The sequence below is a fragment of the Muntiacus reevesi genome, chromosome 1 (genome assembly GCF_963930625.1).
Source record: "Muntiacus reevesi chromosome 1, mMunRee1.1, whole genome shotgun sequence".
Classification (NCBI taxonomy): Eukaryota; Metazoa; Chordata; class Mammalia; order Artiodactyla; family Cervidae; genus Muntiacus; species Muntiacus reevesi.
The window spans coordinates 198754841-198782593 of record NC_089249.1 but is presented as its reverse complement, the minus strand read 5'-3'; the positions used below and the strand labels follow the sequence as shown (position 1 = coordinate 198782593).

Sequence of the window (27753 nt, the reverse complement as noted above, 5' to 3'; positions counted from 1 at the left end):
CTCTCCTCAGACAGGACCCAGCACCCGCCCCAACGTGTGCCGGCCTTGTACCCCTTTAAGAAACCGGACCGGCCAGGGGTGGGCGTGGTCGCCGTGAGTGAAACGGGCGGGGGTGCGTAGTCGGGCAGCCTTGATTGGCCCGAGGCCCGGGCGGTGGCCGCGCGCGCTTGCGCAGTGCGCGATCGCGCGCGCCAGAGGGGAGGAGGGCGCGAGGGTGATAATTGGCCACGGCCGGGGCCCCGCCCGCGAGTGGAGGGCGATCACGTGACGCGACGGCTGGGGGCTCCCGGCGCGGGGGACGCTGGTGGCCAAGATGGCGGCGGAACTGGTGGAGGCCAAAGTGAGTGAGCGGTGGCGGCGCCGGCCAGGGCGGGCGGGGGTCGGGGGCCGGGCGGCAGGCCGAGGTCTGTGCCTTCCGCTTGGGGCCCCACGGCGCGGCCCGCCTGCGGCTCGGCGTCCTGCCCCCTCGCCCACCCCTGGCCCGGGGGCTCCGGTTGCGGGCGGGGCGCGAGGAGGCCGGGGGCGGGGCCCCCAAAACCTCACCCCAGTCTCCGCGCAAGGGGGTTCGGCCCCCCCAGGCGTGAGGTTGGGTCCTCCCTTCTCCAACCCAAGCGACTAGGGTCCAGATCGCGCTGAACACGGGCATAGGGCCGTGCCTCCAGGTTGAGGCACATTCCCCCCGGACAGCATGACGGGCTGGGCTGCTCGTCCCTTCCTCGAGATCGGCGCTCTTTGGCTTGGGGGAGTGTCTGCCTCTCACCGCTTCCCATGGTATAGTGGGTTGGCATCTGGGTCTCAAGTCTCCTCGCCCTGCTGATCAGGCTGCGCTTGGCGGCTCTCTGCTCGGAAGGGTCCTCTGATTTTTCTGGACCACTTCCACCATCCTGGGTGATGAGCTGGGGATCCTGAACCGCCCCAAAACACAGGGTGTCTCTTGGGGGTCTGTACCCCAGGCTGAGGTTTAGAGCCCTTATTCAGCTCCCGCTCTGGTCCCAGAGCCCCGCCCCCCTCATGACACCCTTCTCACCCCGGAGTGGGCGCGGTGTTAACTGAGCTTGCCTTCCCGGGTGTGATGGAGCCTTGGTCCTGGTGTCGGCTCCTTCCTAACTCTTTTCTCTCAGTCATAGGTCCAGGGCTTTGCGTTCCTTCTCACTCTTTCCCCTCCCGACAGCATTTGTGCAGCTTTGAACTCTGCTCCTGGGAGCCCTAGACTCCACACTCGCAGGATCAGACCCCATTTCCAACCCCAGCTGGTTCCCTTATACTCACCCCATCACGAGTCTACTGCTCAGACCACACTCTCCACACAGCCCCTCTTTAGATCTGTTTAGACACCCCAACTCTGGCGTCTGAGGCCCCACTCCTTTTGCGGGTCTCTTACGTTGACCCTTGGAGTGTACCCAGTTGGGTTCCCAGTCTGTCCCCCCTGTATTGCTGTCTGGGGTCCGCATTCTACGTCCCAAAGATGTCACCTCCTTCTTGCTTGAGGCCCCTTTTAACCGTCTTGGGACTAAGCTGGGAACATCGTCTCCCAGAGAGGTATCTACTGTCAGATGCCCCTGCGAGATGAGGCTCCAGAACTCTTGCCCCTGACTAGGCTAGGGTTCTTGCCTGAGAAGTTTATTCAAGGCCGCTCATCTTTCGGAGTTGGGGGACGGGACCTAGCAAGACTGAGGCCCCGCCCCCTCCCCGGCTGATCTCCCCTCCCCGGGGTCCTGACCTGTAAATGTTTTCTCTCTCTCGCTCCTCCCTCTCAGTCCGTCTCCCTTCCCTTCCCACGGGGATCTGAAATACAGCCCTCACGGTTCTGTGATTATCGGGTATTACCCTCCCTTCACCCCTGAGCGCCCTCCGCCTATACCTGCATCACACACGCAGCCACCGCGCTCTGTTTTGAGAAACTGAGACTTGCCCTAGAGACGCAGGGGTCTGAACCCTGCCAGCCCAAGGTGGAAGCCTGTGGCCTGAAGTCCCCTGGAGCCCTGAAATTTAACCTCCTCAGGGCACTGTGGGCCTGTGGCTCTAGACGCAGGCCCGCCACTCCAGCCAGAGAGTAGGGTCTGACCTATTATACCATCTAGGGCCTTGAAACATGATCTGATGAACTCTACTTGACCCTTCCATGACTGGGGCCCCCTCCCCAATTAGATCAGATTGACCTTTTTTCAAGTTCTCTAAACCATGAGCCTCTGTCCTAGGGGATCTCAGGACTGCCACCCAGCCTGGTCTGATCCTCTGGAACCTTCCTACTTCTTCAGTGCCTTGCTGTCCCATGGAGTGCTTTGCATGTCATTGAAATGACTCCCTCTTTCAGGCACTTTCTTAAACCTTTCATAGTGATAACCAGAGACTTATCTTCTGGGATGCAAAATGGGCTGATCTGAGAGGAGAGCAAGGGGGGCTTATTCATACACTTGGAAAGCTGAGACTCTTCACCTGAGGCCCCTGAGAGGGGTTGGTGGGAGGGGTTGGGCTGGGCACTCCCCTAGAGGGTGTGTAGCTCTATGCGCTGAGTTCTGAGTTCCTGCAGTGAGGAGCCCCTGTTCAGTTGAGTGAGGCTGTTGTATCCAGGCCGCTGTTTCTCCTCGCAGCTCCTAAGAGGCCCAGAGTTGAGGCTCTGGAAGCCGTTGGGGCCTGGTGCTGTTTATAAACACAGATCTGAGGGGCAGGCGGTTCAGGATAAAGCCAGGCAGGAAGTGATCTGTGTTGCGCTTGGGGCTTCTTCCTGAATGTTTGCACCCCGCTCATTCCGCTCCCCCCCCCCACCCAGTGTCAAGGGCAGGCTCCTGGGTAGTGGCAGCTGCTGAGAAATCCGAGTCCTGAACATATGGCAGCTCAAGAGGTGTGCCCCAAGCTGCGCGTGCACACGCAGCTTCCGGATGTCCCCAACCTGGTAGAAGGGGCAGGTGGGGGCAGCAGCTCCCCAGGGCGGGGTGCCCTGTTGTGGTCAGACTCTTAAAGGCCAGGCCCACCTGCTTCAGGCTCAGTGGCTGGCGGTCAGCTCTTCCACATGACTTTGCCTCTCCTCCTGAGTGCCTTGGGCCTCTTCCAGAAGAAACATCTTGTCTGCAAGCCTTTCTCCTCTGTTCAAGGTAGAAAGTCAGACTGAGGGAAGCAAAGCCTCTTTGATTGCAGAGTTTTTGGACTCTGTGGGGGCCTGCAGACCGCTGGGTTCCCCACCCAGGGGGCATGCTGGGGAGTGAGGGGCTCCTCGGCAGCTGGAGGTAGACAGCCTCAGGAGTCCAGATACTGCCAACTCTGCTGTGGACACATGGGGAGGCCTGGCACCAGCTGCTTCCCTCTGGGAGCCTCAGTTTTCTCACCTGTATAGTGGGTGCTAGTCCCGGTGAGATGAGTGAGTGGAAAGGCCGGCGAGCTTGGCATGGGTGGGTGCGCCCCATCTGCAGCACGGGAGGAGGAAGAAGATCCTGCAGCAGCAAAAGGCTCCCCCTTTAAGGCTTTGCAGGCAGGACTGGGTCCTCTTCATGATTGTGAGGCTGACAGGGACCCAGGCTGCTCTGGGAACCTGGGGCAGAGCCTGCCTTTGAACTTCAGGCTCCTGAGTCCTGGGGCCACCGTCACATGGCACATCTCACTCTTTGATAGCCAGGAAGCACCAGCGCCTTCTGGCTTTGAGGCCACTGCTGTAAACAGCCTGTCAGGGGTCCTGCCCACCTCAGACCGCCAGAGTTTTTCTAGTTGCTTTTAAGTGATTTCTTGATTTCTTTGGCTGCTGTCCTGCCCCCGGCTTGCCAGCTTTCCATGTCCACACTTGTCGCCTGTACTTTTTCTTTTTTCCATTCCCCCTGGAAGTTTCTCTCTCCCACCATGTTTCATTTATCACAGACCAGCTTCAGGGCTCGGCACAGGTGGCCCCCAAACCTGGCTGGCCCATCCTTCTGGGATACTTTGCTTATGGAGCATATTAGGGAGTCCACAGTATCATGGAGGGCAGGCCACTGCTGGTCAGTCCCACAGAAAGCATCAGGGTCCACTGTTCTCTTGTGTTTGATCCGATTTTGTTGGAGGGACACTACCAGGCGATATTCACCAGACCTCAGTCATCGCTTTGCCACAGCTCAGTTGCAACCTCTGACTGTTGGGTCCCTATGCTTCTCTTTTGGGGGGGATCTTGCTCCTAGGGGTCACTTGCTGATGTCTGTGGGATGTTTGTGGTGGTCACGACTTGGATTTGGGGGGGCTCCTGGCATCAAGTGGGTGGGGCCAGGGATGCTGCTTCACACCCCACCATGCCTAGGACAGCCACGCCCCAGAGAACGATCCAGCCCCGAGGACCACAGTGCCAAGGGGAGGACATCTGCCGGGGTGACCTGCAGATTCTTTGATGGCCTCAGCAGTGCTCGACTGAAATAAGCCAGTGCAGGGACAGCCTGATAGGGTGGAGCCACCCCGGTTCAGAGTCAGGTTTGGATCTTGTAACTGGAGCTCAACCCAGCCTGGCAGGGGTATTTGAAGGACCAGAATTAAGTACATAATCACTCACCCAGCTCAGTCCCCAGCAGATGAGTTGTACTGAGTGAGCGGTAGCTACTGCCCTGTGGACTGAAGGGAAGATGTGTTTGTGGCCGATGTTGCTGACGTTGGTTGAGTACTCATTCTGCTTCTGTACGTCATCTTCTCTGGCCCGTTCCACATGCCATCGTCCCTGATGAAGAGAGGCCATTGGTATTGCCAGCTAAGGAGTGGCTGAGACTGTTGACCAGGAAGCAAGATTCCCAGCTCCTGCCCTGGGACTGCTTTCAGACTTGAAGATGGGGAAAGAGAACCTAAAGCAGAAGCACTCGTGGTGTGGTGGCAGGGTGGGGGTGGGGGGCAGTCAGAGAAGATTTTGCTGCATTGGTGCTGAGAAAGTCTGGAGGAGGGGAGCAGGACTGAGCTGGGACGGGGCCTCACGGGGGAGGGGGAGGGCAGCCATGGAGGTGGGACTGAACCTAGGTGGGGGGGCTCAGTCTTCCCTGCCACCCTCCCAGTTGGCCTGGGTGGCCCCTCGCCCTGGCAGCATCTCCCTCTGAGCGTGTGTGTCTGTGGTTGCTCTTCCCCAGAACATGGTGATGAGTTTCCGAGTCTCCGACCTTCAGATGCTCCTGGGTTTTGTCGGCCGGAGTAAGAGCGGACTTAAACACGAACTTGTCACGCGGGCCCTCCAGCTGGTCCAGTTTGACTGTAGCCCTGAGCTGTTCAAGAAAATCAAGGAGCTCTACGAAACGCGCTACGCCAAGAAGAGCTCAGAGCCTGTACCCCAACCCCACCGGCCCCTGGACCCTCTGACCATGCACTCCACCTATGAGCGGGCCAGCTCGGTACCCAGGACTCCCCTCACTGGCCCCAACATTGACTACCCCGTGCTCTACGGGAAGTACTTAAATGGACTTGGACGGTTGCCTGCCAAGACCCTCAAGCCAGAAGTGCGCCTGGTGAAGCTGCCCTTCTTCAACATGTTGGATGAGTTGCTGAAGCCGACGGAGCTGGGTGAGTCCCCGCCCCCCCCAGGGTGGCCCCACCTCCCAGTTCTCCCAGCGCCCAAGGCCCACCAGGTGGCCAACCAGGAGCATTTTCTGGGGGGCATCAAGAGCCAAGGGGCTGCGTGCGGGGGACTTGCCCCTCCCAGAAGGCACAGGGACCCACTGTTGGGTCCCTGAATTAGTAAGCTATAGCTGTGTAACAAGTTATCCTAGATGCCAACAGCTTGGAGTAGCTGACACTTGAGTTTCTGAAGGTCACAACTGGGGAGTGGCCTAACTGAGTTGTTCTCACTTGGGGTCGCTCAGGGGGTCATGGTCCAGCTGTTGCCAGGGGCTACCTAATCTGAAGGCTCGACTGGGGCAGGGGTGGCATGCTTATTCATGGGACTGAGACACCAGCTGTTGACTAGAGACACCAGCTCTTGCCACATGGGCCTCTGTGGGCTAATTGAGGTTCCCCTAGCATGGTGTGGGGTGGTGGCTTGTCCCCCCCCCCCACTATGATGGGTCAGGGGGAGGGGGCTGCAGAAGGAAGAGAGAAAGTGAACGTGGTCACATGTGTGAGCACGTGACCCCACTGGAAGCTAAGGGCTCCCCTGCAACCTCAGCTTGGAAGTAGCATGTTTTTGCTTTGGCCGTATCCCACTGGTCACAGGGACCAATTCTGCTGCACTGTGGGCAGGGCCTTTGCCAGGCTGGACCACTGGGAGGCAGGGATCACTGGGGGCCACCTGGAGGGGTGGCCACTCTGCTCTTACTCCTGGTGGCAAAGGAGCTGGAGTTTTGATCTGAGGTTCAACCTGATTGCCCCACCATCCCCGCCCCCTAGCAGAAGGCTGTTTCCTAGTAGGCAGTCTGTGGGAGTGACCCTGGTCAGCAGGATCAGGCCTATCCACACAGGCGGGCCATCAGTGTGTGGGTAGGTGTGTCTGCAAGAGGCAGGCGCAGCCACAGGTGGAGGAGATGATGTCGCGGAACCTTGTTCTCGTTTCTCTATCCCCTCTGATGACTGAGGACCCGCTGTGTGTCAGGCCTGTAGGGTGGCACGTGAGTAGGCCCCCACTGCTTCCATGCAGCCGGATGACTGGGCTGGGAGTGGGTGTCAGCCTAGACTCAGTCTCAGAAGCTGCCCTGAGCCCCCCACCCCTGAGCCACAGCTTCCTGGGCCTCCAAGGCTCCAGAAAGCGAGTAGAATGCAGTGGGGTGCTTGTAGTCCCTCCAGTTTTCCCAGGTCCCTGAGTGTTCCTATTCACCCACACTCCTCTTCCCCCTCCCCGACACACTCAGTCCCAGCGTGTCTCTGACCACCTGCAGGGTGGGGGATGCAGACAGAGCCCGCCACGCTTGTAGAGGCCCCCTGCTAGCACCCTTTGTTTGGGGCCTCCAGGTACCCCAGCCTAATCTGGTGCTGTGTGTCCTGAAGCCCAACATGGTGGGCCCGGGTCACGAGTCAGTCCCAGCACCCTGTGCCAGAGGTCGTGGCCGCTCCACGCCCCCGCCCACCATGCCTCTGGCCATGTGTTCCAGTCCCTCTCAGCCCTGCTGACCCAGCGCCCTGCCTTACTCGGCAGGGGCCCCCTCTCTGCCCACAGGCTTTAACTCCAGCCCCCAGCCGCTGGTTCTTCTGTCCTGCCCTGGTTGGGAGCGGGACGGGAGGGGAGGACTGGCGGCTACCTCGCTCCTTCTCCCTGCCACCTTTGGACTTAGGGAGGGTGGGGTCGCATCAGAGGTAACGGAAGGTGCCATGGATGGGTGGTCCTGGGGTCTGAGGCCCGCACTGCAGCCCAGGGCTGTGTCCTCCACTGCCTTCTGTCTGGCATCAGGAGGTGTTTCTCGCCAACCCCTGGGTGGGGGCAGGTTGGCCCAGCAGCACCTGTCATGGGAGTGTTGTGACAGCTCTGGGGACCCAAGGCCTTTCCCTGAGTTTTTCTGTCTCTGCTACCCCCGCCCTGGCTTCTCTTGATGTCAGGACTCATTCCCCAACACCCCCCAGCACAATCCCTATAGACTGGGACCTCAGCCCTGGCTGGCTGGCTGTTCTGAAGATTGAGCTGACAATTCAGACTCTTTCCTGAGGACTCAATCACCGTCTTTGCAACAGGGATGCTGGGTTTTTAAAGGGAGGCTGTGTGGCGGGCTCGGCACTCAGCAGGGGCCAGGACCAGGACTGGAGGTGACTTTGAACTTGGGGCAGCAGCCTCCCTCCCCGGCCTGGACTGTGGGCTTCCTTCCTGCACGCAAATGTGCAGTCACTCCCGGCCCATAATGCATCACTTTGCCCTGAGCCCCCGGGGACCCCGGTCACCTGATCTCCAGGAGTGTCTGCTCCCCTGTCTGCACCAGGAATCACTCGGCTCTGCTCAGAACAAAGAGGCCGACCCCACCCTGCCTGTGCTCCCACCCATTCCCCTGCCCCTCCCCCAGGATGCACCCTGCTCCCGAGTCTCCAGGACCCCCAAGGGCTGCCCGCGGTCCTAAGGGGAGGCATGATTGAGTGAGCACATCCACCGGCCCTGAGCCAGCTGGTCCCCTCTGCTCTGGGACCAGCCATTCTGGGCGCCTCCCCACAGTGCCTTCTATGGCTGGCACAGCCCAGGAGCCCCCTCAGGAGGCTCAAGCCAGCTTCCCCTTCTCCCGCACCCCAGGTCCTGACCTGCCACCTGAAAGGAGGCCCAAACAGTCTGGTTCTGTTTGCCAGATGAGCCACCGGCCTGCTCCGGGATGGAGCCCGCGCCTGGCGGACAGGAGACATAAATCACGCACAGAGGAATGTTCGGGTTGGGGGAGGGGAGGGGAATAATGGAGCCACAGACCCGGAGCTGGAAGGACCTTTGGAGGCAGATGATCCACTCCGCAGGGGTGGGGATGGCTTCCAGAAAGGTCAGGAGACTAGCCCAAGGTCACACAGCATCCTGAGGAGGGGCCCCTGGAGCCCTGTGCTCAGCCAGCTTCCCCACTCAGCCCTCCCCGCGCCATGGCTGCCTTGCTTTCCTGTGGGGAAGCACCGTCTCTGAACCACTCTGGACTCTGGGCCTCATTTCAGGACTGGGAGCCCAGTCGTCAGGGCCAAGCATCCAAGGCAGAGGCACTTACAGGGGGCCGGGAATGCAGTCTTAGATCCAGTGCTGCTGCTTGGGTCTTAACCCCCTGATGGCCTGAGGGTCCCCCAGGCCTGGCCACTTGGGCTGTTAGTGACCAGAGGCTGACTGGGGAGGGCCAGACCTCAGGGCCACGTGCGTGGGCGAGAGGAGGTGCTGTCATGAGACACGCTGGCAGAAGGAAGGAGGCGTGACCTGGCCCTGCACTGCCCCTCGGGGCTCCCGGCATCCTGTGGGCAGTGCCTTGTGGGGTGGGACCACTCAGGCGGCCCGGCCAGGTAATCAAGGTGCCCCCCAAGGTCTCCTTGTGCCCCAGGAGATGGTCGGCTGACTCTGGTGGAGAGCCGCCAGTCTAGCACCTGCCCCATTGGGCAGGGCCCACGTAGGTACCTCATTCAAGGTCTAAGCCCTTTGGCTGGTATTGCCCAACTGACAAGCAAGGCAGCAGGGTCCCTGACTGGCAAGGAATGCTCTGAGCAGCAGTAGGGGTTGTCAGTACCAGGAGCCCTGTACTGTGCATTTGTTGGGAGGTAGCAGTCAGGAAGGCTTCCTGGAGGAGGTCACAATCCCACCCGGACCTGAGGGATGAGTAGTAGTTAAGCTGAACTTAAGCGGGTGGGTGGGTGGGTGTGTTCTGGGCAGAGGCCCCGTGGTGAGAGAGTTTGTGAATGAAGGCCGTTGTGACCGGAGCGCGGTGTGGCGCAGGCCGGGGTCAGGAGAGCGGGCTGGACATGGGTGGGTTGTGGCATTGGGGGGACCAGCTGGCATGTCCTGAGGGCTTCCCAGCTTTTCTGGGCTATATTTTACCTCTGTTCTGAGGCGGGAAATACCCCTGAGGTGCAAAGAAGCAGAGTCACCTGCCTGCTGCCCCACAGCCTGGTGTGGGACCCACCCCGCCCACAGACCCTCTGTGGCATTCTTGGCCATTCCATGCTGTGGCAGCCCGGACGGTCACGAGGCGTCCTGTGTCCTGTGTCCCAGCTCCAGGGGCAGGTGGCCTGAGCTCCTGGGCTGCCTGGGCCTCCCCTGTCCGTGGTGGTGGGAGGGTCTCCACCAGCTCTGCAGCACGTGGTTGCCCTGGGGAGTGCCTGGCACGGCCTTTGAAGGGCTCCTTGGGTGGAGGTGGAGGTTTTCCTCACAAGGGCTCCAGCCCACAGGCCTCAGTCCTGCCGGAGCAGGCTCACTTCCATTGCCCATGACCCCCTCACCCTCCCAACTTTCTGCACAGCCCTGGTTTCCACCTGCCCAACACCCCTCCTCCCTCCTGTTTTCTCCACACCGCCACCCCCCACCCCCCCCACCCCCAATCCCAGCTGCAGCCATAGGAAGCTTTTAGACAGCAGGCTGATCCCATTCCTCCTCTACTCCAAGCACTCTCCTGATCTGCTGGCTTGTCTGCCAGATCCCCTCCTTGCCCTCATTTGCTCCCTCTTGCCTAGTCCAACCCTCACCCTCACCCACTCTGCTCCACCTCTAGCACTCCTGGCCAGGTCCTGCCCCAGGGCCTTTGCACATGCTGTTACCAACATGGTCCTCCCTGCCCCACAGCCTAATCTAAAGCTCACCTCCCTTTCTTCCTCATCACTCTCTCATCCTCTGAGGCCTGGGGCTGGCTTGTCCCCACCACATCCACAGGACAGAGGGGGTGCAGGCAGTGTGAGCAAAGGCTTGGAGCTGAGAAGCAGCTGCAGGCTGCAGGGCGAACACTGAGCCCCCGCTTCTGCATTCATTCCTCTGCTAATCCCACCAGCAGGAAGTCAGGGGTGCTTACTCCAGGTGGAGGAGCTGGGGTTTGAACCCAGAGCCCCTAATTGGGGCTTGTTGTACCCACCCGCCCCCCTCCACTGTGAGCCCCCTGCTCTGCTCCCAGCCCTGGGCACCTCTTTTACCTCCTCTGGGACTGCCCGCACCATCCGTTAACCACTGGGGCCAGGCCTTGGCCGGGAGGAAGGGTCTTGGGAGCCCAGGGGCAGAGGCCTGCCAGCCGAAGATGGAAGTGGGAGGAAGACCAGTCATAGCCAATTGAACTATATCTATGTGTGTGTGTGTGTATGTATGTATGTATGTATTTATCTGGCTGTGCCAAGTCTCGGGGCTTCTCTGGTAGCTCAGACAGTAAAGAATCCGCAATGCAGGAGACCGGGATTTGATCCCTGAGTCGGGAAGATCTCCTGGAGAAGGGAATGGCAGCCCACTCCAGTATTCTGGCCTGGGAAAGTCCAGGGATACAGCACAAGGGATCTTTAGTTGCAGTATGTGGGATCTAGTTCTCCGACTGGGGATCGAACTCTGGTTCCCTGCATTGGGAGCTTGGCCACTGAACCACCACGGAAGTCCCAGCCGATTGACTTCTTAAAGTCTCTTTCTGTTTAAACTTTTGTAAAAATATGTATTTATCTGAGAAAAGGCAGGTTAATAGCAAAGCAGTCAGGCGCTTGTTCTTGCTCCCTGCTCAGTGGGGCCCCACTGCTGGTTTATCAGTCACCACTATCCCAGTATATGTTGAGTACCTGCTGAGATCATTACATATTCTTTGCTGGCGGTGCTTTGTAGGGCTGCCTTGCCCTCTGTCAGGGTCCCGGGGGAGGTTTCCCTGGTTCACTTGGTCCGCCTGCCGTGGACCCTGGGGCAGGGTTTTCCCTTTAGTCCTGGAGAGGTTCTGAGGCCTGTGGGTGTGCTTGGGGCTGGGAGGGCGTGTACCTCCTCCCAGCCCCCACACCACCTGGCAGGGCCTCCCCAACCCCGCGCTGTGCGGCGGAGTGTCCCCAGTGAACCAAAGACATGGGGAAATGGTGCTAATTCTCAGGACAGAGAGGTTTTGGAGAAAAAGGAAGCCGGGAGGGAGGTGGGGGTTGCCGGAGCTGTTGGTGGGCTGGGGTGGGGTGGGAGTTGCAGTTTTTAAATAAAGCCACTCGGGAAGGCTTTCGTCCCAGTGGCATTTGCACAGACTTAAAAGACATCAGAGCTGTGTAGATCGTCGGGGGAGGAGTGTTCTGGAAGAGGGGATGACACGCGCACAGAGGCCCCGAGGCGAGGCGGGATGTTCTTGGCAGGTGGCGAGCAGGAGGAGGCAGCCAGGGTGGCTGCGGTGGAATCAGGGCCACCAGGCTGGGGGCAGAGCCCTGCCTCCATCACTCCCCCTGACCCCTGAGCTGGGGGGAGCCAGGAGGGGTCTGCACATTGATCAGATGAGCCCTGATGGTGAAGGGGCGCCTTTGGAAGCCTGCGCCAGTAGAATTGGTCAAGGGGAGCCAAGATCGGAAGTTGGGGCGAGGGTTGGAGGTAGGGGCGAGGGTCGTGGAATCTTGGCCTTGAACAACTGGGAGGGTAAGGCCACCCCTGGAGGTGGATGGCAAAGGCTTGGGTTTGGGGGACCCCCACCCTCTCCCAGCGGTGCAGCCTGTGCTGTGTCCCAGCTTAGGTGGCAACTGGCCTCCCCTGGCCACTTGGCTCCCTGGAGTAAGAGTCAGCCACTGTGGGCTGATGGCTTTGGAAAGCGCCACCTGCCCCTGCTGCATGGACTCAGGACTCAGCTGTCAGTGACCTTTCTCTCCATTTCTGCTCTGTGGCTGGCGGGTGGGTGGGCCCGTCCTTTTGCCTCCCAGGAGATTCTGTGGGGTTGGGGGAGTGTGTTTGACCCCCAACTCAGCCTGGCGGCCCAACTCAGGTGATTTGAGGCTTCTCCCTCCACCCCATAAATAATTGCCCCGGGCTGTTCGGGCAGGTCTGGGCATATCTGCAAGTAGCCTGCACAGCCCAGCCCTCCAATTAGGCAGCCTTCTCAGGGGCCCAGCAGGGACTCCGGAGGGACCAGCCCTCCTTGCAGACAGGAGCTGGTAGCTTACTATTCACTGAGCGCCAGCTCCGGACCGGCACTGAGCACCCCCAGTAACAGTCCAGTCGTGGTGGTCCCGGGCATGAGGGGCGCCAGGCTTGGGTGGGGACGGGGCTTGGGCTCATTGAAGCTGGGGTGGGATCCCTCGGCCCCACAAGGTCTGGCTTATGGGCCCCTGCTGCTTTAACATTCAAATTCTGTTTGCTTTTTAAATTTTGGAATTCAGAAGGTTCTGAAGCAGGGGTGGGCTCTTCACCCTGGCCACTCCAGGTGGGTGCTCCAGGCTTTTGCAGTACCGGGCAGAGTGGGGACGTGGAGGCAGAAACCGTGTGGCTCGTGAAGCTGAAAATATTTATACTCCAGCTCCTTCTAAGGACAGTCTGCCCACCAGTGTTCTAAAGGGTTTGCCGTAGGAAGAGAGCCGATACCTTGCCTCCCCAGGGCTTGTTGCCAAGGCTGTGGTCGAAGCCAGTTCTGACGCCCCCTCCCCAGGGGCAGCTGTGGTGCAGACCCCCTCCCCGGGTTTGGTTCTGCACCTGGCAGCCTGAGCTGTACCCTGTTCTGCACCTGCTCTTCCCACTTAAACCATCCTGGGGATTGGTCTCTTGTTGGAGCACAGAGAGCCACCTGATGGGAGCTCCCGTGTTCACAGAGCTTAGTATTCCTCCACGTAGGGCCACATCACACAGGTGGGTGTTTATGTCCTTAACTGCTGCTGATAAAAACCGTTCCGCATCCCGTCTGACAGTGGTCCTTGGTCTTCCTGTATGTGCACCACCTGCAGTGGCTGCTTCTGAGGTGTTAGTCATTTTGGCAGACAGTGCTAGCTTACCCTCCCTAGAGGGTGTCACTCCTACTAGCCATAGCCTCATCAACTTGTCTGTGGTGTTGGTGTTTTTTGGCCTCACCACACAGCTTGTGGGATCCCAGCTCCTGGATCGGGAATTGAACCCAGGCCTCCCTGCAGTGGAAGTGCAGAGCCGTAACCACTGGACTGCTAGGGAAGTCCCAGCCTAATCAATTTTTATCACACTTTTCAATCCGTTCCAGTCTGCAGTCAGATGACTTCTCAGTGTAGAGGACTTTTTGTTTGTTTTTTGGTTTTGAGGGGTGGTTTTTTTCCTTTGCTTCTTCAAATGTATGTTTAAGTTGAAGTATGATTGATATACAGCAATCTGATACAACTTCCTGGTGTAAAGTGACTTCATGTTTTGATGCATCACAGAATGGTCACCACTCCTCAGGGTAGTTTTAAATTTTTAAACTTTAAAATCCAGTTTCCATACAGTGAAATCCACAGATACTTAGCTTGTCATTTGAGTTGTAGCAGAGGCACGTGCTGAGTAACCGCAGTGCCACCAAATACAGAACATTTCCATCACTGCTGAGTTGCCCCCCCCCCCCCACAACCCCCAGAGGCCACCTCCATTCTGAGTTCTGTCACCGTGGTTTAGCTTTGCCTCTTCAGGAAGGTGGCATAACACACAGCATGTCCATCTCTGCATCTGCCTTCTTTGTTTCAGCTGTACAGCTTCCTGTCTGTCCATGTTGGTGAATGGATTACAGCTTTTATAGTATGAAAGTACCACAGCTTGTCCATGTGTTCTTCTCTTGCTGGTCACTCGGGTTGCTTCCAGTTCAGAGCTACTCGGAATAGATTAGCCGGGCATTCTTGCACAAGTCTTTTTGTAGACTTACTTCTTCTTATTTGGGAAATACCTTTAACAGCAGGTTGCTGGTTACAGGGCCAGGTATATGTTTTACTTTATTAGTCATTGGCTAACAGTTTCCCTAGGTGGTTGTTCCGTGTTACAACCATGTTCCCTGTTAACCTCAGCAGAGAGTTCTAGTTGCTCCACATCCTTGGCAGCACTTGGAATGGCTGGTCTTGTCATTTTAGCCATTGTAAGTAGAGGTTTCGTAGGTTTCATCTGTTTGTTTATTTATTGGCCCCGCCTTGAGTGGCATGCCAGATCTTAGTGCCCTGACCAGGGACCAAACCTGAGCCCCCCGCAGTGGAAGTGCAGCTCCTCAACCAGTGGACCACCAGGAAAGTCCCCGTGTAGAGGTTTTTAAACCAACCTTGCATTCCTGGGCCAAATCCCAGGGGGGCCTGGCTGTTTGCTCATGTTTTGTTAAAGATATTTTGCACTTATGAGAGATAGTCAACTGTGTTTTTCCTTTCTTGATGCAGTTCTGTCAGGTTTTGGAAGCAGGGTTATGTCGGCCTCATTAAAATGTGTCAAGAAGTGTCCTTCCTCCTTTACTTTCTGAAAGAGTTTGTCAGTTTTATTTATGTCCTTGCTGAGAGGCTTGTGGAATCTCAGTTCCCCAACCAAGGATTGAACCCGGGCCCCGGTAATGAAAGCCTGGGATCATAACCAGTAGGCCACCAGGGACTTCCCTGGAAGAGTTTATATGTAGTTCATATGATTTCTTCCTTAAACATCTGATAGAATCGTGAGTTCATTTTTTTTTAACTGGTAAAAAGCTTTTCAAACTTTCTGTATGTTTCGATGCTAGTCTTGATAATCTGTGTTTGGAAGATTTGTTCATATCCTCTAGACTGTTGAATTTATTGGTGTGAAGTTACAGCCCCTCTCCTGCTTCCGCCCGCCCCCCACCCTGGTCAGAGGCCCTAGGGTCTGTGCTGTCGTCCACCCCTCGCTCCTGACAGCTGGTGCTCCCACAGCCTTACTGTTAGTCTAGCTCAGTGTTTATCAAAGAACTTTGGCTGTGTTGGTCTTCTCTGTTGTTGGCTTTCTAGTTCATCGGCTTTCATCTTTATCTTTAGTTTCCTTATAATGGCTTTGGCTTTGGCTTTGAGTTGGTGCTGTTTTTTCTAGCTTCTTGTGGAGGAAGCATACAGCTTTCATTTTAGAATCCTTTTCATTTTTTTTTTTTGTCTCTTAAACCCATTTCATTTAAAAACACACACATTTATTTTTTTATTGGGCTGTGCCAGGCCTTTGTTGTGAAGTGGGATCTTTAGTTGTACTGTGTGAACTCTTAAGTTGCAGCCTGTGGGATCCCCATGACCAGGGATGGAACCTGGACCCTCTGCATTGGCAGGTGGATTCTCAACCACTGGACCACCAGGGTAGTCCAGATCTCAGCTCTCTTGAACAGAGGGGCTGTAGAGGCTACTACTCCCCGAGAGGCCCTCAGTGGGGAACATGGGGGATGTGAGTGTTCCCTGGACCGTAGGCAGTGATGAATGGCCCCAGGAAGAGTCAGGATCCAACTCCCCACCATCCCCAGTGGGCCCCACATCCATCCCACCCGGGTGGGCCCAGTCTGAAGAGGGTCAGGCCTGGAGGGATGATGGTGGTTGGCACCCTTGCCAGGGCCCAGGCCTGACCCTGACTCCACGTTTGTTGTCAGTTCCACAGAATAACGAGAAGCTTCAGGAGAGTCCCTGCATCTTCGCCTTGACCCCCAGACAGGTCGAGCTGATCCGGAATTCCAGGTGTGCTCTGCCTGCCGCCAGGCAGCCCGGGGAGCCTTCACCAAGAAGGGTGGCCCCCACCACATGCTCTTAGCACCTTTAACCCACAGCCCCCAGGTGGGCCAGTTGTCCCCCTTTCACAGGGTCCCGCCTCACTGCTCCTGACACCCAGGATGGGGGCGTTCTCTGTGGGGTGTGGGGCAACATCCTGCCCCCACTCCCTTGAGGCCAGGAGCCCCTCAGTGGTGACCACCTGTGTCCTGTGGGGGCAGGACCACCCTGGGTGAGCAGACGAGGGAAGCAGGCTGGTCCCAGTCTCTGACTCTGCCCCTGGAGGCCTTCAGTTTCCAGCTGGGACAAGTCACCACCAGGGTGGCTTTCTGGTGTGCATAGGGCCCACACCCACTAGCCCTCTTACCATCCATACTGGCCCCCACTCTCCAGAGAGAGATCATTTGCCCAAGTCACCGGCAAGTAGACAGTGGGGGAGAACATTCTAGGTGATGCCCTGAGGCCTTTGGTTGCCATGGGAGGTCGTGGGTTAGTCCACCTGGCTGTTCCCTGGTAAAGGCTCAGAGTGGCTGCTGGGCACAGGCCTTCTCACTGACCCTCCTCTGCTCCCCACACAGAGAACTGCAGCCTGGGGTCAAGGCCGTGCAGGTTGTCCTAAGGTAAGCCCAGGTGTGCCTGGTCACAGGGGCGGGTGGGGATACGACCCTTGCCCACCTTCCCTTCCGCCATCCTGGATGGCTGAAACCCTGTCTCGCCCCACCCCAGGACCCCAGGAACCCCTCACACTACCTCCGCCCCCACCTGATCCTCCCTTCCTGCTCTCTGGCCATGTCCGCTGCCCACCCCCCACCCTCAGGCCAGACACTGGGTCCCCAAGGACCTCCCCACACCCGTACAGTCTAGCATTGAGATCCCCCTGTCAGGCTAGACCAGACACAGGTCATGTCGTCTCCCCCTAGCTCCCCATCTGTCTTCCCCACCTCTCCCTCACCCCTGCCCACGGTGCTCGTGACCCCATGGTCCCCATTGTCCTCGCAGAATCTGCTACTCAGACACCAGCAGCCCTCAGGAAGACCAGTACCCACCCAACATCGCTGTGAAGGTCAACCACAGCTACTGCTCGGTGCCGGTGAGTGCATGCCCAGCAGCCCGGGTCTGCTGTGGTGGGGCAGAGTGCTGGGGGCGGGGGCACAGCACGTAGAGGTGGTCGCAGCCGCACATCTGCCCCCAGGGCTACTACCCCTCAAACAAGCCTGGAGTGGAGCCCAAGAGGCCGTGCCGCCCCATCAACCTTACCCACCTCATGTACCTGTCCTCGGCCACCAACCGCATCACTGTCACCTGGGGCAACTACGGCAAGGTGAGCGGCCTGGACCCGCCTGCCTCTGCCCAACCGCCTCTGCCCAGCCTGCCCCCGCAACCTGGCCCTGACTAAACCGCCCCTTCCCGCCCCGCCACCCCCCAGAGTTATTCCGTGGCCTTGTACTTGGTGCGGCAGCTGACCTCCTCGGAGCTGCTGCAGAGGTTGAAGACCATCGGGGTCAAGCACCCGGAGCTGTGCAAGGCACTGGGTGAGCCCCGGGGCTTTTGGCACTGCTGGGTGGGGCTCCTCTCGGTCCCTGGTGCTGACCCCCAAATTTGTTGGGGCTTGTTCCTGTGGGCGGGCCCTCCATGGAGGAACCTGGACTTCCCAGGGTCCAGCTGTCACCCTGGGGTTGGGGTGCTCTGGGAGGTCTCTAAGAGAGTGCAGAAGGAAGTGGGGAGTCAGACCAGGAACCGTCAGTGCAGAGGCCCTGAGGAGAAACGAGCCAGAGCTCAGTGAGTGGGCACACAGAGAGGCAGGGTGAGGGCCACCCAGGTCCATGGGGCAAGGGGCCTTGGAGGGCTTGTGAGGGAGGGGAGGACCCCTGTGATCGGTGGTCCAGGCAGGTGCTTCTGGGCTGATGTGCAGAGACAGGGTGCGCAGGGTCAGCACTCAGAGGCTGAAGCTGAGGGTCTGACCAGGGATGCTGAGACCATTCAGTTTGGGTTGTTTTTTCCTTTCTAAACCAGTTAAAGGGAATGGGGCTACATAGAGGGTTAAAAGCCCAGTGACAGCTTAGACGGGCAGATGGAACCTTCCTGTGTCCTACCATGGGCTGCTGTGTATGGCAGTGGCTTGGGAGTTCCCTCTCTGGTCACCTGGAGGCCCTGGTGGGCTGGCTTCCCACTCCATCCCCATGCAGATCTGGGCAGCAGGGCCTGGCCACATCCCAGTCTGACCAGTGGAGACATTGAGGCCAGCGTGGCAGAGTTAGGACTCTGTAACCCTAGGGCCTCAGCCTGGGCAACCCCCCTGCCCCTCCTTACTTTCTTCAAAGGGTCCTTTCTTCAACCCTACCCCCACCTGCCTGTTTCCCTATAGGGACAATGACCAGCTTGACCAGAGGAGGTGGGCTCCCCACATTGGGCTTGGTGTGGGGCTGGACAGGGTCATCCAGGCACTGTGGGCCCCAGGGGGCATAGGCCCAGAGGCCTGGGTTGACTCCTCAGTGAACGGCCAGGAGGAGCAGCAGGGTGGTGTCACGGTGTGTGGGACAGCTGACCGCCTACTCGGGCAGCCAGGCTTCCTCTCTGGTTGCAGCGGGGAAGTCCTGTTGTGTGTCTCACCGGAACCCCTCCTGCTGCACACGCCCTCCCTCTGTCATGTGGAAGAGGACAGGGCCTTGCTATGAAGCGTGGTGTGCACTGGATCCATTCTCAGCTGCTCTGGGTCTTTCTGAGGGGCCAGGGCCTCGGGATCTATCCTTCGTTAGTACTTCTCAGCCAGAGAGAGGGGCCACAGGGTGGCTGAGAACAGCAGGACACTCCAGGGTGGGGGACAAATTGGCCGGTCGTCCTCAGCCCCATGTGGGAGGAGGAGGAGGGGGCACAGTCCATGTGTGGAGGAGGGAAGAGCAGAGTGCCCTCCACTGTGTGGGCTTAGGCACAGTCCTGAGCCATCTGGGGTTTGGAGTTCAACGTCTCAGGTTGGTCAGCCAGCTCCCTGCGCCCCCTGCAGGCCCATCCCCAGGGCTGCAGTGCGCCATTTCCTTCTAGGCTTTTTTTCCCTCTACACCTCGTGTACTTATAGTCAGGTAGCTTTGTGGTTGGCACCCACTGTCTTCTGATTTGTGAGAGAAGCAGGCTTGGGTGGTGCAAGGGAACTGTCTCATGGGCTCGCTTCTGTGAGCCCCCAGAGGGTTCTCCCGGCCTTGGGGCTTCCCAGCTCTTGGAGGCCTTGATTTTTATCAGAAGGAACAGTCACAGCAGGTGACCCTTGTCAGCTCATCTGGGTCTTTCCAGAAAGGATAGGCTTGTCAGGGGGCCCCCTTGTGTGCGCTCAGGTTTTGTCAGAAATGAGTGGCCACTGCCCAGGGCTCTTTTTTTGGTTTTTTTTTTTTGATGTTCACACTTACCATCTCCTGTGCTACTTGCCCAGGGCTCTTTGGCATTAGCTGCTCCTCATAGTCCCGGGCCCTGGAGCTCAGACATGTGTCCCATCATTGAGGGAGGTGGGTGTGACGGACTCGCCATGTGAACCCTCTCAAGTGGGGCACTGAGCTGTTAGCTGCTGCCCTCCCGAGCATCTCTTGTGTGCTGAGGGAACCCGCTGCTCAGCTCCGGGCCTGCAGTCACCCCTGTCCCTCCCTGCTGACATCAGTCACCCCTTCCCACAGTCAAAGAGAAGCTGCGCCTGGACCCTGACAGCGAGATCGCCACCACGGGCGTGCGGGTCTCCCTCATCTGCCCGGTGAGTCAATGCATGAGGTCATAGGGGCAGCCAGTGGTGGGTGGCGCTGGCTGGGCGGCCGCTCACACCCATCCCTCTGCCCCCGCAGCTGGTGAAGATGCGGCTGTCGGTGCCCTGCCGCGCAGAGACCTGCGCGCACCTGCAGTGCTTCGACGCAGTCTTCTACCTCCAGATGAACGAGAAGAAGCCCACCTGGATGTGCCCAGTGTGTGACAAGCCAGCCCCCTATGACCAGCTCATCATCGATGGGTGAGTCCCAGGGGCGTGCGGACCCCTTGCCTCCCAGGGCCTTCGGAAAGAGGAGCGGGGGCCCTGTGACCCCTGAGGCTTCCATGGTCCCTCCTGGTGCCTCTCGTCCCGTGGCAGCTCTGATGGCCCCAGGCTAGAAAGAGAGGCCAGTGTCAGCCCTGGAGGATGTCAGGGTCTTTGCTGTCTGCCTGGCGATAGTGTAGCTTCGGTTCAGAAGAGGGGCTCCAGACCCACAAGGTCTTTTGTTGCTCCCCCACGACCTTGCATTTTCTGAGCCTGTTTCTTCTCCTGGGAACCTGCACAGCTTGGGGAGCAGCTTTTCCAGCGGCGCTCAGCAGAGGCTTAGTCGCATCTTTCATGTGGAAGAGTGAGGCAGACACACGTCTCCCCAGCACTCTGCCCAGTTCTGTTGTCCCTTTCCTAGGGGGCAGCAGTTGTGTGGTCAGACTGTCCCCTGAGCCTAGCCAGCAGGCCCTCCCCACACTGAAGGGAACATGGGGAAAGAGGCCATTCTCCCCAAAGGAAAACTTCACTCTGGGCTTAAGTTTCCAGAAGCCCAGCACCTGACTGCCAGGCTCCTGCCAGGTGCTGGCCACACCCACTTCTGACCCCAGAGCTGGGGCTGGTGGGGGTGGGGACTGCGTGGCTCAGGCAGGAGGGGCCATGGGGAAGCTCTGGACAGCTGACTGCATAATGGCCCCACCCACACCCAATGGTTGAGGTGCAGCTGGGGCCAATGCCATGAGGAATGGGGTAGCCCTGACCTGCAGTGGCCGCATGCTGACGGTCCTCATCGTCAGACACTTGTCTCAGTCCACTCACTGTGTTAGATGTCTTGCAAGCCCTTCCTCTCAGCTGCTCAGGGAGGTGGGCCTTGATCATCCCCACCTTACAGATGAGGAGACTGAGTCTCAGGAGGGGCATCCCACAGCCCAGGCCCCTGGCTCCCAGGGGGCTAGGCAAGGACTTGAAGAAGCAAGTCCAGTCAGGCCAACTATGAGCCTGGGTCCCCTCTCAGCAGGGGCGGAGCCGCCACTCCCACAGTGTCCAGCCTGGGGTGGGGTGAGGAGGCCCCTGGGGCCGGGCACCAGGCTGGGCCTGAATGGCAGCTCTGTTCCCGGCCTGGCAGCTGTGCAGCCTGGGCCCGCCTCCCCCCACAGCCCTGGAGCAGGTCACTTGGGCCCAAGTGCTGGTAATTCTGACAGCTCTAGGGACTCATAGGCCTAGGGCTGGGTAGTGTGATGGTGTCCCACACAGACTGTGATTCCATCAGCCTGCAGGGCCTGAGTGTAACCAGGAAGGCTTCTTGGAGGAAGGGTCCTTGAGTCATACAGTTCTTCCTCAAGGCTCTGCTGTTTTGTTTCTGGCCCTTAGCTGGGTGATTTAGGGGGCCCCCAAAGAACTCCATCCTTCAGGGAACTCCCCTGTGGGCATGCGGGTTGGGAGGACTGAGCCAGACACAGACACTGTTACTTGTGCTCTGCTTAGAGAAGAGGGGCATAGAGTAGGGCTTGGAGGATGAGTAGGAGTTTTCCAGGTGTGATACACACGGCAGCCAGAACTGTGCTCATACTGTGGTGACCGGGGGTGATGGGGTTTGGAGGGGCCCCTTCAGCCACAGAGGGTGTCCCGGACAAGGCCTCCCTCCTGTGTGATCGTGATGGAGGGGATCAAAGCCACCTGCAGGCAGGTGCAGTGTAGATGTGGAACAAAGGCTGAGGGCTCTGGTGGGTGTGCCCTGCTCCCAGCCCCTACCCAGACCCTTGTAGCGGCTGTAGAGGGTGGGTGCTGGGCCCTCCTCACCCTGAAGGCGGGGAGACAGAGGCCCAGGAGCAGCTGTGGCAGGACCAGAATTCAGGCCTGCCATCACATGGCCTCATGGCCTAGGGGGACTCACTCCCCCACCCTGTGTCTCCCCAACTGTAAAGTCAGACTTGCTGGCAGTCTATTAGGAGCAGCACCTGGGGCTGTGACTTTCCACAGGTGCCCTCAGGGGGTGCTGCTGGCTGACTGCAAGTGACCTGAGCCCCTCCTGCTCCCAGGTGAGCCCAGAGCCTCTCAGGGCCTTTGAGCAGCGTGTGTCTCCTTTCTGAGCCCCAGGTTCCTCATCTGTAAAAACAGGCAGCACAGTGTCAGGATGAGAGGGTGGGGGCCAGGGAGGGGGGCCTTCCTATGGCTTCCCCAGGCCCCATGCTCCAGAGCAGCTGGAGGGCAGGTCCCGTTCTCTGCCAGTCATCTTGCCATGATGGGGTGGTGACTGACGGGCTCACTATGTGTGGCCCTCGCAGAACCTCAGGCCACCAGGTGTGGCCAGTGCTGTGTACTTAGCCCTGCTGCTGCCTGGCCTGGATCTCCCTGCCTGCAGGGTGAGGCAGCCCATGGCCCACCCTCTGCAGCAGCTACAAGGGTCTGGGGAGGGGCCAAATGCCCAGACCAGGAGCAAGGCACACACCAGAGCCTCCAGCTTCTCTTCAGCATCATGCCTTGAAGCACTGTTTAGAAGAAGGAGGTGGCTCCTGGGGAGCACAGTGCAACCCTGGAGTCAGCACCCCTCTTCCTACCCCTAGGCTCCTCTCCAAGATCCTGAGTGAGTGCGAAGACGCAGACGAGATTGAGTATTTGGTGGATGGCTCGTGGTGCCCAATTCGCGCCGAGAAGGAGCGAAGCTGCAGCCCCCAGTGCCCCATCCTCGTGCTCGGTGAGGCCACCCACCTCTTCCTGGGGCTTGTCTCCCGCCTCGCCACCTTTTTATCTGAAACACGACTGTCCCAGTGGAGGCAGTCCCTCTACAGAGGGGCATCCAAGGTGGTCCGTGAGTGGTCAGAGGCGGTCCAAGTGCCAGCCCCATCCAGAGTGCCAGGGGCCTGCGGGTATCAGGCCCCTTGCCCTGTCCTCCAAAGTGGGCCGCACAGCCAGGCTGCCCCTGCCCCTTTCCGGCCTCAATTCCCCTGCTCTGCAGGCTGGCAGCCCCCTCGAGCATCTGTCCCCTCTCCCCTGCAGGCACCTCGGACGCCAATGGGCTCCTCTCTACCCCCAGCGTCAATGGTGGAGGTGGCAGCGTGCTTGGGAGTGCGGGCAGTGGAGGTGGCCCAGTGGGCAGCGTGGAGAACGGGAAGCCGGGAGCTGATGTGGTGGACCTAACGCTGGACAGCTCGTCATCCTCGGAGGAGGAGGAGGAAGAAGAAGAGGATGAGGAGGACGAGGATGAGGAGGGCCCCCGGCCCAAGCGCCGCTGCCCCTTCCAAAAGGGTCTGGTGTCGGCCTGCTGACTGCTGGCCGCCGCTGCGCCGGCCGGACACTCGACTTTCCTGGTGCTCACCACTTGGAGGGGCACAGGCGGGCCTTGGGCACAGAGGGAGGAGTGATTTTTTTTTTCTTTTCATTGTTGTTCATTTTGTTTTTTCCACCCCTTTCCCTGGCTCCTGGCACCTGTACCTCTGGACTCTCCCATCGGAGGATTAAAAAAAAGGAAAATGACAAAAAAAAAAAAAGTATAAAAAAGGAAAAAGAAAACAAAAAAGCAAACTTAAAAACAAGGCAAGCCACCCACACAGCCGCTTCCCCGGCCGGTGTCGGAGTCCAAAGTCGGAGCCGACCCTGGGAAGGGTAGGGGGGAGGCCCAGTATGGCTTGCCCCCCGACAACCATTCCAGCTGGTGCGAGGGACCGGGTGGTGGGAGTTCAGGGAGGACTGGCAGCCGAGTGGCCCTCTCCCTGGCAGCGGTGGCAGCGGTGGCCACAACTCTTGACATTCATCTGTTCCTTTGCTTTCTCTCCCTGCTAACGTGCTCTCCTGAGAGCCCAGAGCAGGGAGCCTCTTAGCCAAGAAGCCATGGAGTGGGTGGGGGTGGGGTGGGGCCTTGGGGGGGCAGGGGTGGGCAATGGGGGGACGTGGGGGGGCCAGGGAGGGTTTAGCCACAGATGTGTTGTATTTTTTGAAAGTGCAATAACTTGGTATTTTGAAGACTCGGCATGTGGCCAGGCCCCCCCCCACCCCACCCCCCCAGCAGGTGGGGCCCCAGGGCGTGGCACCGTGTGGCGTGGTGGGGGGGTGGGTCTCAGTTTTCTAGCCAGCTACCTCGGTAACTCCAATTCAGGTTAACTTCCCTAGGGAACAGCGCAGGTGTCCATGGACACTGCCTCCTCGGCGGGGTGGGGGCCGCCACTTCGGAGGGGTGGCACGGACCTGCCTGGCCTCTCCTTTTGGGGTGGTTCCTCCCCCCTCTTCTTGCTCTTGGGTTTTCCGACGGGTACAAGGCCTGCCTGGCTCCCCCCTCCCCCGGGAGCCTCACTCTGGTCTTCCAACAGGACTGGGCGTCAGCTCCCCGCCCAGCCCCACCCGCCCCCCAGCGGCTCCCAGCCTTGGGGGGTGGTCCAGCGACCACGGGGGTTCCCGCAGCGGCCTCAGATGCCTCCACTGGGTGCCCGACCCCCTGCCCAGCACCCTTGTCCCCTGGAGGCCACACCTGGTTCTCCAAGACCGCCTGTGCCCGCCGTTCTTTTTTGCTTTTATTCTTCCCTGCACCCCTCACCCTCAGACCCCAGAATAATTTTTCTTTGTATGAACAGAACTCTCCTAGTCAGGAAGCAATATCATTTCAGGTCTAGAGAAGAAAGGGACGTAAATCTGGTCGAGGGCAAATTCAGTTTTGCTGTATAAACTCGGTTGTGCAGTTCGGCCCCCCTCCGTCTGCACCGGCAGCCGAAGGCCGCTGTTTTCTAATATTTGTATTCTAATTTAATTGTTTTTTAAAAACGCAAATAAAAAAGTCAAGGTGAAGCTACCACGGGGTCCGCCTCTCTGTGGGTCAGGGGCCATGGTCAGGAGCAGAGGACAAAGCCAGAAGCCCATCCACGCTCCATGCTCCTCATGGCTGTGCCACAGGACCTTCCGGCTTCAGGAGGCACAGCATCCAGTCCAGTGGGTAAGGTTCTACCTTGAACTTTGAGGTCCAGTGTGTGTCTGCTGGGCTGGGCCAGTTCAGACAGAGCCACCAAAATGCAAGGAGGGTCCCTGCTCGCTCTGAGGGGCCAAGAAGATACATGGCTAATAAGCTCATAGAAAGATACCATCACCAGTCAATGGGAATATGTGCCCCTCATCCCCACTAGGACGGCTAGTCAGCGAGGATTGGGGAGAAGTGAGGCCCTGGAGCAGCCGCGGTGGGAGAGTCCTGGCCAGGGTTGCCATCTGGCCCAGTGGCTCTGCTCAGGTGTCTTCCCACAAGGTAAATGAAAACAGGTTCACATAAACACTGGTACATAAGTGTTCACATGGTCACAGCAGCATGATTCGCAACAGCCAAAAGGTGGTTGGGAAACAACCCAGGTGTCCGTCAACAGATGGACAGACACACCACGCACTCCATCCACAGTGGATTATGTGGGTGCTAAGTCACTTCAGTCGTGTCTGACTATGTGACCCCATGGACGGTAGCCCGCCAGGCTCCTCTGTCAAGGGACTCTCCAGGCAAGAATACTGGAGTGGGTTGCCACAGTCTCCAGGGAATCCTCCAGACCTAGGAATCAAAACCCACATCTGAGTCTCCTATGCTACAGGCAGATTCTTTACCATTGAGACAGCAGGGAAGCCCAGTGGAAAATGATCCGACCTTAAAAAGGAGTGAAGCACTGATACTCACCACAATGAGGATGAACCTTGAGGATGTGATAGTGAGAGAAGCCAGACACACAAGACCACATAGTATGTGATTCCATTTACATGAAACGTCCAGAACAGGCAGATCCACAGAGACAAGGGTGGGTACCCAGGATGGGAGAGGGGCATATGGAGTAAGTGCTCAAGGGGGGAGGGGTGGTCTTGATGGGGTGGTGAGAATGTCCTGGAACTAGATGGAGGGGACAGTTGCACAGTTCTCTGAACATGACAAGACTTCTTGCAGCATGGGAGGCAGAGGAGCCTGAGTGGAGATGCCTTCCTGGGCCGAGGAGCTGCAGAACCATCATCCTTCACTGTCCTCATCAGAGGCCTTAGTCTCCCTCATGGCTGGCTCAGGTCCCTCTGGGATCTGGCCATGGAACCCCTAACCCCTCACCCCACCCAGCCCGAGTTGGAGGTCCACATGAGCACAGATAAGTGACCTCACCACTTATGGAGGACCCCTGGAGTTGTCACTCTGCAACCTCCCAGCCAGGGCCTCCCAGGTCATGATGGCCCCTCCATCACCCCACCCCCACCCCAGCCCTGCTGGCCCCAGTTGAGTCCAGGAGACAGAAGTGGGAAGGACCCTCCCAGGGCCCCGAACCAGAGGAGGGGGCTGCAGCCTCTTGACAGCCCGCTCCCCACTGAGTGGGCCCTGGCCTGACTCCCCCACCATGAAATGTAGGGGGAGTGGTCAGCTCAGATCTTGGAGCATGTCAGCAGGGCCCTCTGGCAGACTTGGGGTTCCCCGGCCAAGGCCACCCCACCCAGGGCCTCCAGAAACCCTGCAGGTGACCAAGGAGCCTGCTCGGCCAGTTCTCCCTGCCCACCCCTGCTCTTTCCATCCCTCAGATCCCTTCCTGGTGCCACCCACCCGTGCCTGGGGGGTACAGGTCACCTCCTCTGTAGGGGCCCCCGGGTCTGGCACTGCTGGTGACATCTACCCCTCCCTAGGAGCCCAGAGGCAGGGTCACTGCATCCAGGTCACTGCATCCAGGCCTGGCAGAAAGGGTCAGGTTGAGCTTAAGGAACTCGAATAGGTGGAGCCCCCAAGGAGTGTGGACAAGGGGCCCAGCCCCTAGGGAAGGGGCCCCCCAACCCCCCATCCCCACTCCCCTGTCTCCCTCCCTCCTCCCCGGCCCGCAACAAAACACAAAGAACATCAAAATCAGGCAACTGAGACAGCAGCGGTCATAACAGGCTGCGTTTAGTGGTTTTTTTTTATGTACAAGAAAAATGATTTTTTTGTCTAGTTTTTCATCATCTTTTGTCTTTTTGTTTTTTTATTATTATTACTTTTAAAGCTTCTCCCTCCCCACCCCCAAAAAGTGCATTTTTATCAATTGATTTTTTTTTTAAATCTCCCACACTTTATAAAGACTCTCAAATACAGTCTCTGGAATGTCTGCTCTGTGCTCTGTGCCCCCCATGGGCGCCACCCCGCCCTGCTCCACCAGGCCTGGCCCCCCAAAGTCCAAGGCACCTCATGTCTGTGGGCCCGGGTGGGGCAGGGGGGACCCGTGGCCGCAGCCTTCAGGCAGCTCTAGCTGCAGGATGGGGGTCTCCCCAGGCCCCTCCCTCTCCAGCCCTGCCCCCCACCCCCCTGTAAATCTATATATTTAGTGCGAGCTAGTCTTACTCTGAGGTTATCACTCCTGGGGTGCCCCAGGCCCTGACCCGTCCTGCACCAGCCAACATCCCCCTACTCCCGCTCCAGGAAGGCTGCTTCCTCAGCTTAAATAACTTTTTAAAATAAAACTGCAAATATAAATATCTTTCTTTCTCAAAAAATAGGATTTTTGCTTTTTTTGTGTGGATTTTTATTTTTTTTCTCCTGCTCTTCCTTTCAGTCTCTCCGTTTCTCACCTCCTACAATCCTGGCTTCCTTAACTGCCTTGGTCCTGGAGGGGCCCCTGCCTCTGTCCCACCACATGGGATGAGATGGGTCTCAGTAGTGCAAAGACTCTTCCAGAAGACCCTCTAAGGGGCTGGGGGCTCCTCCCCCCACCCAAGACCCTGCTCCCTCAGAAGAAAGGAAAGGGACAGCCAGGCACAAACAGGGTGACTAGACAGGAGGGCCATGAGGGGTCTCCTGGGCGAGCCGGCCATGGTGGGGGGGCAGACTTTGGTATGGCCCCGGGGGAGCCTGCCTGGGTACAGGCCCAGACCCACACCCTTGCCAGGCTGGGCCTGAT

The 27753-nt window shown here is 58.6% G+C and overlaps 1 protein-coding gene across 1 annotated transcript; it reads left to right on the top strand.

Annotated features, from left to right (window-relative positions):
- Positions 1-203: 203 nt before the first annotated feature.
- Positions 204-23423, top strand: PIAS4 (protein inhibitor of activated STAT 4). Its single transcript, XM_065918033.1, has 11 exons — positions 204-340; positions 5064-5490; positions 15801-15885; positions 16494-16535; positions 16915-17005; positions 17108-17236; positions 17342-17447; positions 19575-19648; positions 19737-19897; positions 22465-22595; positions 22898-23423. The coding sequence occupies exons 1-11, from the start codon at positions 314-316 to the stop codon at positions 23164-23166; spliced, it is 1542 nt and encodes a 513-aa protein (XP_065774105.1). The 5' UTR covers positions 204-313; the 3' UTR covers positions 23167-23423.
- The last annotated feature ends 4330 nt before the right edge of the window (positions 23424-27753 follow it).

Excerpts from the sequence above, each read along its gene's own strand:
- PIAS4 (XM_065918033.1), top strand. The coding sequence starts at position 314 with ATGGCGGCGGAACTGGTGGAGGCCAAA. Across the intron at positions 16,536-16,914 it reads GCCGTGCAGGTTGTCCTAAG|AATCTGCTACTCAGACACCA; the intron begins GTAAGCCCAGGT and ends TTGTCCTCGCAG. Across the intron at positions 19,898-22,464 it reads GACCAGCTCATCATCGATGG|GCTCCTCTCCAAGATCCTGA; the intron begins GTGAGTCCCAGG and ends TCCTACCCCTAG.